Here is an 18067-nt window from a genome sequence, read left to right on the forward strand (position 1 = left end):
GGAAGGAAAGTGCAGAGCGTGTGTGTGAGTGTCAAACGATCCTTTCAATTCCTCCGAGTTCTTTTCCCCAGCTCTCCGCCGTCACGCATATAAATTCGTCCGGCGCGCANATTATTTTCATTTTATTATTTTTCTTACCTACATCATAATATTATATATTATTACATAATTTTAATACCACGTATTGTCGATGCTTCGTAAAAGTGAGAGCCTTAAACTACATGACTGCGACGTGTGTGTGTGTGTGTGTGTGTGTGTGTGTGTGTGTGTGTGTGTGTGTGTGTGTGTGTGCGTGTGTGGGGTAAGGGGAAGGAAAGGGGGAGAAAAGTGCGAAGTTGACAAACGATACTCGGCGGCGGCGGCACCTCTTTATACTTCCCCTCCGCCGTCACGCATATAAATTCGTCCGGCGCGCACTCTTTCGCACACGCGCGCATCGCTCCTCCGAAGACCCGACCGGACCACGAGAGCCGCTGTGATACTCTCCCGGAATCGCATTCAGTGTCGTTCGCTGACCGTCACCAGACGTCCGGCTCACTTTCGCATTGACCTGTCGATCGCATTTTCTTTTTCCACCCCGTCACAACATAATAACGCATACTACAGAGACACGCAATATCACAATACCTACCCATTGACAACATCATTTCAATAAAAAATACTATCTTACTATTCCAATCTTCTCTCCGTCGTCGCCCAGTGATCGCCACCGGCCGGTGTTGCCGATTTCGTTGATAAGACAACAATACTTACGTCCGAACACAAGACCAGCGACAGCCACAGTCATGACCACGACAGTTTCTAACGGCAACGGCACTGACGTGGTGAGCCTGCTGAAAAAGACCAAACCCCCGGCACTGAAGAAACTCGCGTCGTGGAAAGACGAAAACGAATTCGACAACACGGGCAACCCCAAAACGCCCAGAACTTCCACCACGCCGGGTAAGACACCGGGTACGGTTACAACGATTTATATACGTTAATAATAGTTGTAGAAATTATAATAATATTTTTACGATGACGAATGCGTGAGTACACGCCACACATACCCATACACGTATACAGACTTTTATCGAGCGTGCGATAGAGCCCCATTTTTCACCACCACCCATAATAGTGTGTGTGTGTGTGTGTGAGTGGGTGTTGTGAGTTAAAAAAATTTACGTCGCGAATATGGTTCCGGTCCACAGGTCACGAGAACTGCACGTTTCACCACGACTTAGAGCTGGACCACAAGCCGCCCACCCGGGAAGCCCTGTTGCCGGACATGACTGACTCATACAAGATGCTTTTGAGTGCGTTGGGTGAAAACCCCGAGCGCCAAGGGTTGCTGAAGACTCCGGAGAGGGCGGCCAAGGCAATGCTGTTCTTCACGAAGGGCTACGATCAGACGCTGACGGGTAATTTTATATGGTGCTAGATTATTATCATACAAAACGGCCGTTATGCCAAGTAAAATAAATTATGTATACAGGGTGATTCAACAAACATTCTTACCACTATTGTATCCTATAATGATGAATTTTTTCTAATTTCGATTTTTTTTATTTGTAATTAAGATTTGAGACAATATTTGCACTTTTACAGGTACCTATACTTACATTTTGTTTATGCCAGCTAAGATGTGTCCTGTGGAAATGTATTCTATATATTCCAGTTAAACCATTATTTTTATTACATTAAAAGAGCCCCTTTTTACTTTAATTATCATATAATTTGTTCGATAACTTCAAGGCATCTAAAATAAAATATCAACAATTTGTTTCTAATTGTTTAGGCTTTATGTACTTAAAATAACAGTTCACGGTAAATCGTATAAAACGAGGGCTATAATATTAAAGGCTAATATTAAATCCATTATTGTTTATACAATTGTTTAAGAGTATAATAAATACTGCACTAAATATGACATATATTTTATGTAAAAAGAGTTAAGTTACTCAAAAAATACTAGTTCAAATTGCATCAATGTTCTAAAAACAAATTATCTTCCAAGAAACTAACAATTAACAGTAACAAATAGTGGTTCTCATTTAAAAAAAAAATAAAAGTTGTATTCATCACATGACACAGCAGTGGAAAATGTGACACTGGAATACAAAAAATTCCAACTTTTTGAAAATATCGAATTTAAGTGCAGGTACTAAAGGATTTAAAAAATCTTAATTTGAATAAATACATTATTAGGTAATAGAAAATGGGTGTGATCACTGTGCATGTTTGGTGAATTGTCGACACGGACCTACGGTATATAGTCGTGTAGCTTATTCTAATAATATACAATAATATCCATCATCATATCAGTTTCCCCACGAGGTCCCAACGTCATGGTAGATATAGGTTTAAAAAAAAATCTTATTCACAGCAATCTACGTGTACGCACAGGCGCAAATAATAAGGTGTGGCTAAGGGGCATATTGCAAACTTAGCCTTGCACCGTTGAAAATAACGCGTACATATTATTATTTTTTAATTGGCGGGAATACATCTGATAACATAATTAAACAAAATAGTTCTTCGTTTATTACGGACATAATGAGCGAGAGGTGTCGATATTATTACTACCTTTAGGAAGTTGATATTGATATGTTTTGTGGTATGTAGATGTAGGTGAAGGGAGTATTGTTATTACTATATTATCATCTCAATAGAATATTTTGTTTTCGCTTTCAATATGACTGTAGATTCAGTTCAAATTAAAATAAGCATAATATTACAAATATATAAAATATATTTTAATAGGTACATTATATAAATTAATTGATGTGCTTTTATAGCTATTTCCAAACCATTACATGCCATGTTATATTTCCATTGACTGACTGTATAAAATAATATATCTCTTATCATTAATTAATAACCTGTTTGAAATTCGTGACTGGTTTTCAATGTTTGTCATAAGAGTTATTATCACTATACAGTATCAAAGTTAAACTAAATGGCAAACATATATTTGAAAGGTGATATATAATAACGGTGCAATGAAAAAATCGTTTTGGTCTAGGTCATTTTTTTTTTCAATTTTGTTGTAACATAATATTATTGTGTATGAAAAAAACGAAATCTGAAAAAAAAAACCGCATGAACCTAAATAAACTACGAAACAATTCCGTGAATTATAGATTACAGTAAATATACGAAACAAAGTAAACGAACTAAATGTTTATCACATATGATCAAATTACGAGACCAGTTTCACAATAAAAAAGTAATTTTAAGAAGCTTATGGTTAAAAATAAAAAAAATACATGTACATTATAGTGGTTTGCCATGGGTATTAGCTTTTTCGTTGACAAACGACTTTCTTGTCTATCTGCAGCTACACAACAGCGGCGGACACATTTACACAACTCTGCGTAGCCAATACTGTTTGTCTGCGATAATCTCAGGTATAGATATACCATACCATGGTTATGTGGCACGTGGTGGCGTAATAACTGTACACGAAAACTAAAAAAAATCTACGGCCGCTGTTATACATCGCTTAAGACGTTGCCAATGAAAAACCCTACCTGTATTGATATTAATTTTATTATTGGATGGGTCCACCTATACATAGTACATACGTTATTCGCATTCGCCAAAGAATTCTTTTATTGCCGGTACTTCATCTGATTAAAACGGCAAAGTGTCGGAGATTTCGAAAGCGTTTCGCCGTAATTGAATGCGCCAGTTTCTTGAGATAACTTCGCGGCTATCTTTCCGACGTATACTATCCGTGTATGTGGAAAAAGGTTTCGGTATTGAATAATGCATGAACATAACTGCAGGCCCATTCTCTCAACCTAACCCCTCCCCCACCCACTGCCGCCACCGACCCTGGCTCTTCAAAATGTGATTTTTAAGTGCATTACTGTGTAATTCGTTAAGCCAGGGAAAAATGTGCAGGGCAAAGCTCAGACATCACATTATGACACATTAATACCACGCATATCGCCGACGTCGACGTGACGTGACTACGTATAAATCACTTTGAACAATAATTATTATTGTTTCGGTCCGTGTCTCCTGTACCTTATCAGGACAAAATAACAGCAGAACAATGAGCGACAACGTGAAAATTGTTTGATTTTGGTCATTTTGCGCACAATATAATATTTTCGTAGACGAACATTGTATTACTGCATGCAATACAATCGGGTTTTAATCGTTAAATTTTCATTTTTCACAACTTATGTTTTACAGCGATCCTTTTTTAATAATCAGATGTAGATGGTATTATATTTTATTACAGAGCAATTGATCCAATTCGATTATTATTTTAAGGACAATAATTAAGTGCATACAAATAACAAATACTATTACACGTGGCAACATTATTTTATGCACCAAATTACCAAATGTAAATTCTACTCGACATTTATATAATATAATATTTATTTATTTTCCAGCCATAATCTTAGAGTTGATAAGAAAAAATTTTAAATTACATTAGTTGGTCCCTTCCAAGTCATTGATCGCGTTATTTATTTATTTACGGTAAATTTGCTTCTCCTAAATCGATGTTATGTATTATTATTTATCATTTCATAAGATATTTAGTCGAGAAAATTGTTTTCAATTTAAAACGAGTTAAATCAAGGGTTAACATAATATAATACGTTACCATATAAATTAATGATAATCGTGAGATGTTTAATATAATTTTCCGAATAATTTATTCACCTTCGACTCGAACGTCGGTTCGTTTAACTCAAAACGGGGTAAATAAATGTATACAATTAAGTTGTTCTTCGGTAGTATTGTGTACATTTTTTAATTTTAAATTCAACCTTTAACAATAACTCAAAACGGTTTTTAATACAATCTGTATGATTTACAACAAATAGAACTGTCGTAGATTTTTTTGTGCTGAACTTAATAGTACCAAAGTAAATATTGAAGACATTTGATCGATGTAGCAACCTTTTGAATTCCATGAAAACACACTCTCGAAAAATGATACGACGAATAACAATTACTATTGAACGTTTTCGGTCAAATAAAAATAAATCAGCTGCATTTAAATATTTCGTGTCATATCGTTTCACTGAAATCCATACAAGCACGGAGAAAATACTTCTTGAATATAAAAATGTTAAAAAAATAAGTAAATAACACTTCGTTAGAACGCAAATATAGCACGCGCGTGTGTGAGGGCTAGACAATGTTCTCGTCATGACCACCTCGAAAGCATTGTTGCTGATGCATAATTATTTTTTATGATTTGACAGCGACGATAAAAAAGTACATAATATGATTGGCGGACATCAGTTCATCAATATTATTATAATAAATAATGTTGAGGTTAACTCAGGGACGAAGAAGATGTTCTACATTTAAATTGCCATTCAATATTGAATTATTATGAGTAAAGATTTTCAATACATGCTGTTAAAATAAGTTTATGTCGTTTGTGACGTTTTTCGAGAGTGCGGGCGGGTGAGAACTAATATAATTATAACGCTATAAATTACATCACGTTCGAGAATATTAAATTCTATCGTTACTTCACGGGTTAGTTGCAAACTGCTTCTGCTGTTGGTATATATATATATTGCGCAGCATTCATTAGCTTTCAGTAATTTGATTTTGACGTACAATCATAGTAGTGAATAGTTCACGGGAATACGGTTCGTTTTTAAATAGCCATTTATAAATGCATTTTAAGCTACCTACATCTGTCACATGCTTCGGCATTTATACTGCTTTATGCATTTATCATAATATTATTGATTGTGTACCTAAAACGAAAGTATCAAAAACAAAACTAACAAACAGTAATTTCCCAACGCTAATAATATTAATTTTAATTTTTTTTTAATTCCGAAGCATTGAGAATAAAATATTTTAATTCGTTGAATACTGTTGTTGCGTAGTTATTCGTCAAAAGTTGGACGTTTTAATTGAATTCGTGTACACCCAAAAATCTATATAGTTTAAAGAACACCTACATCACTGTTAATTATTAGTTTTTAAAATAAAACAAAAACGCTTATCTGCATTCAGATAAATTTACTAAGCTTAAAAACAAAAACAATAAATGTTTTAAATGTTCTTCTGACTAGGTAATTATTGTGTACGTTGTCGTGAAGTAAATTAATTTGTAATTATTTTTGTATTCTTTTATATATTATTATGTCGAAAAAAATAAAAATAAATTATTGTTATTATTATTCGATTACTGCAGTACAGATACTAAAGTATTCAAAATATTATTTGTTAGGCATACGAATAATATAATATTATATTTGCTTAAAAAAAAAAATTTTAATATAATAATTTATGATAAAGTACACGGACACACAGTATGTATGCTTCAGGTGAATAATGATAATAATATGAAAGCATCAATGTTATATTATACTACATAAATATAAAGGTATTTATATGATTATAATATTGTATTAAACTGAGTATCTGCTCTGTTTGTGTTATTGAACCAACACGATATAAACGTAGATATAGGTATATGATAATATCGTGGATGGATAACTCTCCAAAAACGATCGACTGCCGAGAAATCGCACGCCTAAATTAATAATATGTACCTATTTATGTATACCGATATCATAAAATCTACATGATTGTTCATAGTAGTTCACACTTATAATGTTGTCATTAATCGTTTTGGTAGCGTTGCATTATTGCACATAAAACTGTGCCTACTCTCTTACCTATAATAATATGTAATATTATAACACAAAATCGAAATACAAAAAGTGAAAACATTATACACCTACTGCGTCCTATTAAAAAGTTTATTATTTTTCCAATAGCCATTATTTCAAATATTATATTTTATACGCCTTGGTGACAATCGACTGAATAAGTCCTTTAATATTTGACAATTACACTGGTTTGCGACGTTTCAAAATCTGTAAATCGCAAAATATTATATTCAACTAGAAAACGTCGACAACCTTAACGATATTATTAATTGAAGTCGAACCATAAATGCGTAGGTTTTTGTTGTAAATACTTATGGACCCCGAGGGGACAAGAAAACGGACCAATGAGAATTTTTGAATTACTAAACATAAGAGATTCAACATTTTGAGATCCCTTAAATAATTATCAGTGATTATAAAAGATACAGTTTTTGGTTATCTTGAATTAATTTCAATGTAAGTCCTGTGCGATAGGTCAATTATAGTGTAAAACTATGTATTTTCGTTATTTATAATACCTATTTTAAAAAACTTTCTCGAACAGTGGTTTATTTTCAATTTATAATTGCCATTTTGGTTAAATTTTTTTGAATACTTAACATCTTATTTGATTTTCTGGTTATTAGACAACTGTGATTGGCTAGTAATGAGATTATTTTCTTTAAAAATATAAAAATTAGTATAGATATAATATTAAATGTTAGGTTTAAGTAAATTATTTTTCAAATTTAAAATTTAAATTCCTTCAAAGTTTTTTTATTAAATTAATTAATTAACGATTAAATATTGTTTTTTATATTTTATTTAAATTAATTAAGTTAATTTTACCAAGACCATATATAAAAGTAATATTTCAAAATTAATACTCTTCAATTGTTTGAGTCCAGAGTTTCTATAATATACCTATACATCACGTATTACGTATATATGCATAATATGCATTATGCATTTTTGTAGTTTTAAGGCTTAAGGTTATTAACTTCCAACCTCTACAGAAAATAATTAAATACTTAATGTTATATAATATATTATATTAAACGTATTATGTACCATTGTGCGAGTGTCTGTGTCCTTCACTCATTCTATGCTCTAAAAACAATAAAGGTACTGGGAAATGCCTGGGGAAGTATGTCAATTTATTTTATCGTCAATGTTTTTCTCCGAATTTTCATTACATAAAAATCAATGTAACACTTCGGGCTATATCGCATAATAATGTTCAACAGGATACGTGTGAGTTGGACATTATTGGGTAAAAGGTCTAATAATTGCAAGTGCGAAATCATTTACTGCGCGTGCAGTATTATACTACGCATTACCGTTAAGCGGTAAACTAAGTAATTTCGGACTCTATATTATATGATTTATTGGCGACAATGAGGAGTTTCAATTTAAAAATATTAAATTTCCGTTTTAAGAGAAAACCCGACTAGAATTCAACTACTTGTACGGCAGCGTCGATTACGCTGTCGGGCTTTATATTTTTGTATTGGTCCTTAAGTATTTTTTAAAATAATATACGTACATATCGACCCGATAATACTGATAAACCTTCTACGCATTGTTACCTTGGCAACAGCAAATTGAAAATTGCCGTCATTTCTGTAACGGGACGGAAAAGCTTTTAAATCATCGTACTTTTGAGGTATTGTACAATACTGGTCCGGTTACAAGTGGTTGTCGATGTTCTGATTGAACGCCATACCCCTTTTCCCCACTGCCTGCTTTAAAAATACATATATGGCACGGGTATCGGGTGGGCGATTTGTGTTATCGATATTATATTACGAACAAATTATTTTTATAACAAGCCAATAATTGTGAAGACATAGTAATCAGTACGTATCGCTATTTTTTTTATTACCATCAAACAGGTGTATTTTATAAATAATTACCAACCATGCATCAACGAATAATTGAATTATTGAAATCACTCGGTCAAATCAACAGTATTTATGCGTCAAAACTATAATGAACATGGTAACCAAATTTTATTTGATTTATACTCGATGATTCCTAACGTACTTTTCTCCGATTATTTACTTCAACAGTAGGTAGACCTTTATTTAAAAAAACCAATAATAATTAAATACATACAAAAGCATACAAATGTATGTAGGTACATCACAGTTTAACAAATAAAAAAACTCAAACGATTGATATTATAGATGATTTGTTTTAAGCTAATGTTGTCTTCAATAATGTTTGATTAGTTGTTTTAAAAACAAAACATTAACACGCATGGGTATAATGTATAAATTAAAACTACAGCTAATATGTACGATTATAAAATGTAAAAGGGAAAAAAATTATTCTTACAGATAATAAATCATATTATGCTAGTATCTTTTAATGAAAAACATTTAAAAATACTCTGACGGTTGAAGGATACCTATACCTATCTGTTTACCATATTATAGTATTTTGAATGCTTACTCGTATTATATATTATATTAATTCATTTAAGTACATATACGTCATTTTGTGCAATACTTTCATGTTAGTTTTTCGATTTTCAATTATTTTAAAATATAATATTTCGTTGTTTCCGTACTTTCACGGAGGACATACTTGAATTCAAACACTACCTATAAGTGGGTATATATTATTACGCTTTTAATATTCAGCAGTGAATTCTAATCGGCATCACTTTTATTCAGTAGATTTCATATTGAAATCATGTTTTACCATTGTTGGCTTTGTGTGCCTACACAAAGGGCACCAATTACCTTTTCTGTGTACATCTTCAAACGCGTTATCTGACGATGACATTTGACGTAGAATATGTTGTAGGTGTACTCCAAAGCAGTAAGCACGTATATCCGCCATGTTAATCAGTATACTGAAAGCGAGGGACAACAATTGTTTTTGTTTTTTTTTTTCAGTGCAAATATAATACGGTTATTACAACTGTTTTATACCAAAAGCACGGTAACGAATAGAAAATAATGTTTAAAATTCAATCAGTTTTTATGATAAATAGTATAAATTTAAAAAAAAATACATACTTTGTTTTTTTATTTTTTGCAAACTACTGTCTAATCATTTATTTTAATGCTTAAACGTAAAAAAAAAAATCAATTAACGTTAGGAACCAAATTAAATTCAAACACCAAAAAGTAAAATATTTTGATTCCTTTTTTAATTAAAAAGCGTTAATTAATTGTTATTATTATAGTTATTTTTGTTTAGTAAAATAATTTACAGCTTAAAGATTTGATTATTTTTAATAAAAAAAATTATATTGATGTTTTAACAATATGGTGTTTGATAAAAATAAATAAGTTTGCTATAATCACTGCTGCAACATATTATTATAATACCTAGTAAAATTGTATTTTAACGATTAGTATAACCCAAATCCTAACGACTATACATGGTACCACATGAAGTAGATAATCTATAATAATTTATAGTTACGCGCCCGATTAAAAATGTCAACAATCATTCATAACGATCATTATTTTTTATGTTAATATAATTTAAACAATAATATGTATTATTATTGGTATACATTTTATATTTAGACTCACTGTACATCGTCCCTGCAGTGAAATTGGCTAAGCCTTAGCAAACTATTAGATTTGTCTAACAAAGTTTTCATGTAATTGTATCTTAGATGTGAAGTAGGTATAAAATATATGTCAAAAATACATAATTAAATACTTAAGACTCAATTTAACATGAAAACGTTATTACTACAGTTGTATATTAAGTATTTAATAATTGAAACATTTTATTGTGGCTGGCGGCTGTTCGCAAGAACTAATAACATAATATGAAGCTCATCTCCCTCATAATAAATCGATTTTAAGTAATTATATGGTAAAACTGTAATATTATATCTCTGGCTGGCGTGCATTTTTGAATTCAATATTTTAGACAATTATTGATTTTCCGAGAAACTACAGGCGACTTGCTTGAGCTTAAAATTAATGCAGTGTAAATCGTATGTACAAAGGTCACCAATAATGGTTAGAGGCCAAATATCAGCTAGTATCTAATAAGAGGCGACTGTTCATCAGTGGTGAATTTTCATAGTTAAACGAGACCTAAAAATAAATAAAACCACTAAACAAAAATATGACCTTCGGTTTTTTGTTTTATTTTAACTGCTGCTTGAACTTATAAACTTAGGAAACGAAGATTTTTTATACTAAATTAAATTCATATTCCGTTGGTGGTGTGGATCTCGTTACAAAGATTTTCAGCCATCGTTTTCGAAAAATTTTTTATTTAGGCAATATTAATTTACATGTGGCGTGTTTAAAATTTTTAAAAGGAGGGGTAACGTAATTTTATTTAACATAAAGAAATATAAAAAAATACTTAATTTCACCATAGTTAAAATTATTAATGTGTAAACATATATTTATGAATAAATCCCGTTCAAGGGGTGGTCTTCCTACATTATTTACCTCGACCACCATAAATACGCCTCGGCTCTATTGTAATATACAGTAGATAGGTACACCTCTTACCGGTACCTCTCTCTTATACACCACATAACTATACAGTTCACCTAACTACAAACTTTTAATATCCCGACAAGTCCGAACTTCTCAGTATCGTATAATTCTAGGTCACGTATATTATTTACCTCCAATCACTCGCGGTTACCGCTCTTATAATGAGTTTAGTAATTGTGGATTAAATTTTAATACCCACCTTCAATCTAACGTTAAAAGGACTACGCGTTGTACCCACACGTGTCTCACAAACACTCAACATAGCAAATTTTACGTTCAGAATAATGCGGTTTACCTGTGTTATTATTTTTAATATAAATGTGAATCAATTCACCCTGCTGACAAATTTAAATGCAACAATACTATCTCGGGTCCCACTTGTAGGCATTATTTTATATTTTGATTTTGAAACAAGATACAAACATTTTGAAATGCGCTTCAAAATCAAAATAACTGTAGTGTCACTTCACTGTAGAATATTAAAGAATTACATATTACGAGTAGTATTATAGGTTATTTTAAACGTTCGTCCACCCAAGTGCCACCACTGCTACGTTATGCTCGTTATTGGCAAGAGGAGACAACAAGCTTAATAACAGATACAACACGTAATAATATATATTACGACCAACGGGTGAATTAACTATTCATGGAATATTTTCCATTCGGTGTAGTTCGAAATAAACATCTGTTTTCACGAAATATTATTTAATTATAACGATATTCGAGATTTTAGTACCAAGCTATATGCAATACAACAAAAAGCTACAATGCATCGTTAATTTATCATGGTTTGTATTCATTTCACAATTAATACCTTGACATGCAATCCACAATAGTGAACGAGCTTCGCACAAGCTTTTCAATGTAGGTTATGCATGGCTAGAGTATCATTAAATACCAATAAATTATATTCTAATAATATTAATTGTAATCTGAATGTACTACAGAAATGATTTTTAACGCGACCCGAGTACAATAATTATAAACAGTATACTAATTGTGTAATGTATAATAGTTGTACTGAGAACCAATGTAAACACACTCGTTTACTTGTACAATGCGCATACATATTTTATATTAACAAATTCATTATTTAGAAGTAGTTTTCTTAACAATACATACCGGATAATTGACGACTAGAAATTCAATAGGGAGTACTTATATTGTAGAATATTATGGAACATAATTTTATCGTACAATTTAATTTAATGATAATTATAGTAAATAATATATTATATTTATTATAAATGAATTATAATATTTCCAAACTAGTAACATTCCATAAATATTATTAGAAATTACTTTAAAAATGAACCATTGTTTGCTCGGAGAGTCCTTGTGTTTTGCCTTCAACCAAAAGAAAAAAAAATATTTTACGAATAACTGTAAACTATTTAATATGCTTGGGAGTTTGTTTTTTTTAGTAAATTCATGTTTGTTTTAGTAAAATGGCATTGGTCGTAGTGATCTAAAAAAGTAATTACATGCTGAGAACGTTTAAAATTACCTTTCAAGTTAAATTATGATTTATATGTCCAAATACTCCAAACGGAAAATTATAAACACCATGACATTATTTTCGTGTTAACAATTTTTTTTTTATAATTTATCAATATTTATATTATTTAATGTATGTGTTTTAGACGTACTTAACGACGCGGTATTTGACGAGGATCACGATGAAATGGTTGTGGTGAAGGACATTGAAATGTTTAGTATGTGTGAACATCATTTAGTTCCGTTTTACGGAAAAGTTTCGATTGGATATTTGCCGAAAAACAAAATTTTGGGACTCAGCAAACTAGCACGTATCGTGGAGATGTTCAGCAGAAGACTGCAAGGTAAAAATAAACAAAATACTATGCACAAAATAATATTACTAATGCTGTATAAGTGTACTATTTATTAGACTGACGAAAAGTGCTCGTATCTGACTATTGATTATTATTGATGAAGTTTTTGAAACTGTTATTGTACAAACTTTCCTCATCTCACAACTTTAAATTGGAAACCAATTATTTAATTTAAATTTTTTTAAATATAATGATAGTCGAATGATAATATATCTAGGTCAAACACAAAACATAGCAATTTAAAGTTGTAAAACATGTTTAGTTAAAAGAATAATATATAATTTTATGATTTCTATCGGATATGGATGAATATTCATATTAAAATACATTTTGTCATAAAATGAAACTTAAATATTACGTAAGTACTATAATAATTACTATATAGACCATTAACTCAACGAATAAGGTTTTATCTAATCGGATTATCAGAATGTCAGAACATAACAAACTATAGAACCAGTTAAAATACAATAATACGTATTACTTTACCTATATTTTCATTTTCCACTAAGATCATTAAACATATTTAAGCTATTATTTTCTGTAATTATATGAATTTCAACCAATAGATATGATTTAAATGTCAAAACATATTAAAATAATTAAATTGTTCTATGATAAGCATTTAATATTTTTGAAATGTGTTTTACATGGTTCAAAGAAAAAATGTAATGAGGTATAACATTACTATGGAGAACCAAAAACCAAACATTTCGTAAATATATAACATATACACTCAATCGATAAATTTATAAGTTATTTCTAATTTATTTTTGTTGATAACTCAATTCAAGTGAATATTCATTTAAAAAAAAAAATAATAGTAAAATAAATACATGACTTCTTCCCGGGTGTAATGAAAGAAAAAACCCTTTGAATTGTTTTCAACAACTTATTTGCACAAATTATATCATTAATTAAAATAAAATACTAATGCGTATTTTTTTTTTAGACTATCAAACAGTGGAATCCATTTTCATTACTTTTTATTTTGTGACTTTTAGATTTAGGGTTACTAAAAAATTCCACCCACAAAAACAATAAGCTTAGTCGATGGGTTAACATTTTTTATTTAATTGATAATAATTATTACTTATTAGGGAACAATTTTATGTTATTCAGCACAAACCGTTTGATGAAACATTGTATTATTTTTTATTTCTGTGATTTAGTTCAAGAGCGATTAACTAAACAGATTGCTGTGGCCGTCACCCAAGCCATCCAACCTGCTGGAGTTGCCGTGGTCATAGAAGGAGTGTAAGTTAAATTTCGCTATCGAAAAACTTTTATATTTACGGTAACGTCATTATAACTTTATAAAAGGGGGAAAGTATTTTCAATAGCAAGTCATAATAATGTATGGTTAAGTCGTAAGCTGTACATGTTTGATTAATAGAACGCGGAAACAAACATTCATTGCTTGTAATCCACGATCAGCAACTGGTGTGGAAACTATACCTCACAAACTTGAGGTGTAATGTTTAAAAATAAAATACGAAGTAAAATTGCACCAAATCCCATTTTGGACGTTCTTCATAATAAAACCTAAATCCGTCAATTACATTTAGGGACTAATTTACTTGAATAAATACAGCGATGTAGGTCTAGTAAATATACAGGTAAAAGAATTTACTGACTATTTTTTAATCGGTCTATTTTTATACCAAAAACATGACAGTGGTCTCTAAAGTTAAACGTCTTCATAGGGTTAATACTTAAGACATACCAATATAATAGCAGATGTAAAACATTTTAAGTAGGTATGTAAGGACAACATAAATATGAATTAAGTATTTTAAAGGTTAAGACTATTTTCAAACAGTCATATATAACTGTGATTTCCGATATTCATATCAAATATGTTTATATAATTTCAACTGCAGTAGTCAAAATCAATATTAATTATTAATCCTTTCCAAACTGGTATTCACAAATATTCCTGTCACATAAATTTTTACATTTTTTTTTTGTAATTTTGTTATTCTTAGGTATAACCTATCTCAAAAGAAGTATCATATCATATTTAATAAAGTTAAAAATATTCTCTCATTGTAATAATTGACATGTTAAAATTCAGTTTTCTTTTAATGTATATCTTCCATGGTCTCATAAAATATAGATATTTTCCTGGCTAGTTGCAATCAAAAAGAAATCTACTGAATATCAAAATAAACAATATTTATGAAATAGAGGAGGATAGATGTTTCTGAAGTTGTCATACGTCGATGGTACCAAATACATAAAATGTATCAAATTTTTAACAGTAAATTACCGGGAAAAAAATGTCTTACAATTTACATTTAAATAAATGTATGTAAATACATTACTTAATAGTTTATTGCTTTGAAAATGAAACAATTTATCGTCGATATTATAATATACAAAGTAACAGTTGCAGGTATAATGAATAATTGTACAGCAAATCAACTGTGGTTCGAGGATTAACGTTGAACTTAAAATTTTTTCTACGTAAATGTTTACACTTGCACTATGTCTTCCCGTAATTCAATTATAAGAATTTCAGTATTTGATGATTAACAGGATTGATTTTAATAAATTAATTTGCGTAAAACAATATTTAAACAATTCCATAATTTGACGACCTGAATAATAAGAATATCACAGGTCGTACAATGTTATAAATACGTTTCTATCATGTCGTCCAATGAAGTTTATTGAGTTTACGATGGGTAAAGTGGTATTCAATCATTTTAAGTTAGAATAACTTTTATTGCTTGTGCTACAATACCACACTATATAATATATAATATAACTTATTGTGTATACGTATGTAAATACTCAATTCCACCCTGTTACTGTGAGTAAAAAACGTGCTTTGACATTCAATTAATGAGACCAATTCTCTCGCTGGTTACTTTAAAAAAAAATAACTAGTAAGAGCTTTATTGAATAACTGCTAAAGACGAATAAATAAATCGTAACAATGTTACTGTCATTCGAACAACGAAATGCCGTATAGATATAATTGTACGAGTGCATAAAACACCATTACATTAAACAATAAAATGAAAAAATGTTTTTAAGACAAAGCCACTCTTATCAATATATATTTTAAATACTGACACGAATAGATGATAATAGAAAAACAACAGGTGGGCAGAGGGACTGACGTAGTGTGTAACGATCAGTCCGTCAAAAACTTCAAAAATCACAAAAATAATAATAATAATTAAAGTATTGAACTAAAGCAGAAAATGAGGTATCTATTAAAAAAAAATGAATACAAAACAATATTTCTAAAACGATGCTTCTGGCGGTGGCGTCTAAAGCACTCGGACTTTTCATGCGTTCGGTGCAGGAGTTGAGACATTTGATACCAACTGGCTTCCGCTCTACACCTCCACAGCCAATATTATACTCGACGCCAGTCCATTATAATAATATGTCCTCTTGTAGTCCGCTGTTATTATAATAATAATGTAGACATTGCCAATAGCCAAGCGCATAATAGAACAGGTACTCGGGTAAAGAATGGCGCGATAATAGTTTTTTTTTTTTTCTTTCTATATCTTTCATCAGCCACATGTGCATGGTCATGAGAGGCGTACAAAAGATAAACAGCAAGACCGTCACGTCTACCATGTTGGGAGTGTTCAGAGACGACTCGAAGACACGCGAAGAATTTTTGAACCTAGTCCAGTCAAACTGAATTCTGCCGCCAAGACAGCATCAACATTGCAATCATGAAACAACCGCTGCGGTGTCATTACACGACAGCGTACCTCTATAATCCCAACGGACCGCTATTATCATTCGTACATATATATGCATATATTTATATGTACGTACTTACCCATATATCATGTTTATATGCAACATATAGCGTTACACAAACTTATTATAGCCACGCACTTTTATCTACGTATACACGTGAAAAAAAATGTCTACTGAAACATGTGTGCGCACTTCTGATTAAAGCACACGATACTATAAATATATATATATACATCTAATATCCAAGAGGCTGGGCATGGACATTTCCCTTAAAAAAATCAGTTAATCGCGATATTGACAATTTACAAAACAAGCTATACTTTCTAGCTAATGTTATTTCCATAAAGTACACCCTATATCTATGAATGTTTACCAATCGTTATATTTTTATTTTTTAACGTAACCCATCACTCAATCGAAGACTAATATTTTAATCTCTATTTTATCTTGTTTTTAAGAACTTATCGCTATCTATAAGTAACGAAACACATAATAATATTTTTTCGTTATTCGCAGTATTAAATTAACGAGATGAAAACAAATAACTGATTAACTTATGTCCAGACTTGTTTATATTAACATATTATAATATTAAAATATATACGTCCAACCTAGTGTTAATCGAAAACTATCGTAATTAATATTATCTACTACAATTATTGGTAAACCGTAAACCATAATAAGCCCCGGTTCTTCTCCCAGCTCATTTGTCCCTCAGAGACGATAATTATATGTGTTTGTTGTTAAAAAGAAAAATCTATAATATTATATTATTGTTTTTATATTTTTGTCAAAGTGTTATTGTCGTAAAATAGATTTTATTGTTCTGGTTTGATTTATACTCTATTATAACCAAATTGTATTGAAAAATAATATATTCGCTTTGTGCACGATTTGGTTATACTTTGCATTTATTAATTATATTATATTATATTGATCATTATAAATTATTACAGTTATTCGTATAATAAAATAATATATTATATCATTAATTCAAATTGTAAATGTTATTTTCGTGTATTCGATATTGCGCAATAAATGAAATGTGAACCCGTTATCCTTCCACTCGAGTACGTAGGTATACACAAATCGCTCAGCGTCAAATGTAGCAATCTTGATGACAAATTTTTAAACTCCCAGAAAAACACGAAAATATATAGGTAGGACATAATATTAGTATTGTAATTAAATTTCAAATTGTACTGCCATCCCCGTTCCCCGGAAAATGTAAGCTCAACAGACTTAAGTTGGGTATTGAATTCACCTGCTTTGCATCATAATTCAAGTTTAGGTGGCTCGTAACCGATAGAATTACCAGCAGCTGCAGTCGAAGTCAAAAAAAGGATCCTTTGAACGC

General features: G+C 30.6%; 1 protein-coding gene across 2 annotated transcripts; it reads left to right on the forward strand.

Moving 5' to 3' along the window:
- Positions 1–398: 398 nt before the first annotated feature.
- On the forward strand, positions 399–17473 carry LOC111037877 (GTP cyclohydrolase 1). 2 transcript variants are annotated; one of them, XM_022320721.1, is made up of 5 exons: positions 399–954; positions 1191–1400; positions 12766–12963; positions 14148–14232; positions 16516–17473. In XM_022320721.1, the coding sequence occupies exons 1-5, from the start codon at positions 786–788 to the stop codon at positions 16643–16645; spliced, it is 792 nt and encodes a 263-aa protein (XP_022176413.1). In that variant the 5' UTR covers positions 399–785; the 3' UTR covers positions 16646–17473. The 2 variants fall into 2 exon arrangements, with proteins under 2 accessions (XP_022176413.1, XP_022176414.1); XM_022320722.1 differs by having other exon boundaries at positions 399–942.
- Positions 17474–18067: the final 594 nt, after the last annotated feature.

The sequence above is a fragment of the Myzus persicae genome, unplaced genomic scaffold (assembly GCF_001856785.1).
Source record: "Myzus persicae strain clone G006 unplaced genomic scaffold, MPER_G0061.0, whole genome shotgun sequence".
Classification (NCBI taxonomy): Eukaryota; Metazoa; Arthropoda; class Insecta; order Hemiptera; family Aphididae; genus Myzus; species Myzus persicae.

Excerpts from the sequence above, each read along its gene's own strand:
- LOC111037877 (XM_022320721.1), top strand. The coding sequence starts at position 786 with ATGACCACGACAGTTTCTAACGGCAACGGCACTGACGTGGTGAGCCTG. Across the intron at positions 955-1,190 it reads CACGCCGGGTAAGACACCGG|GTCACGAGAACTGCACGTTT; the intron begins GTACGGTTACAA and ends TCCGGTCCACAG. Across the intron at positions 14,233-16,515 it reads GCCGTGGTCATAGAAGGAGT|CCACATGTGCATGGTCATGA; the intron begins GTAAGTTAAATT and ends ATCTTTCATCAG.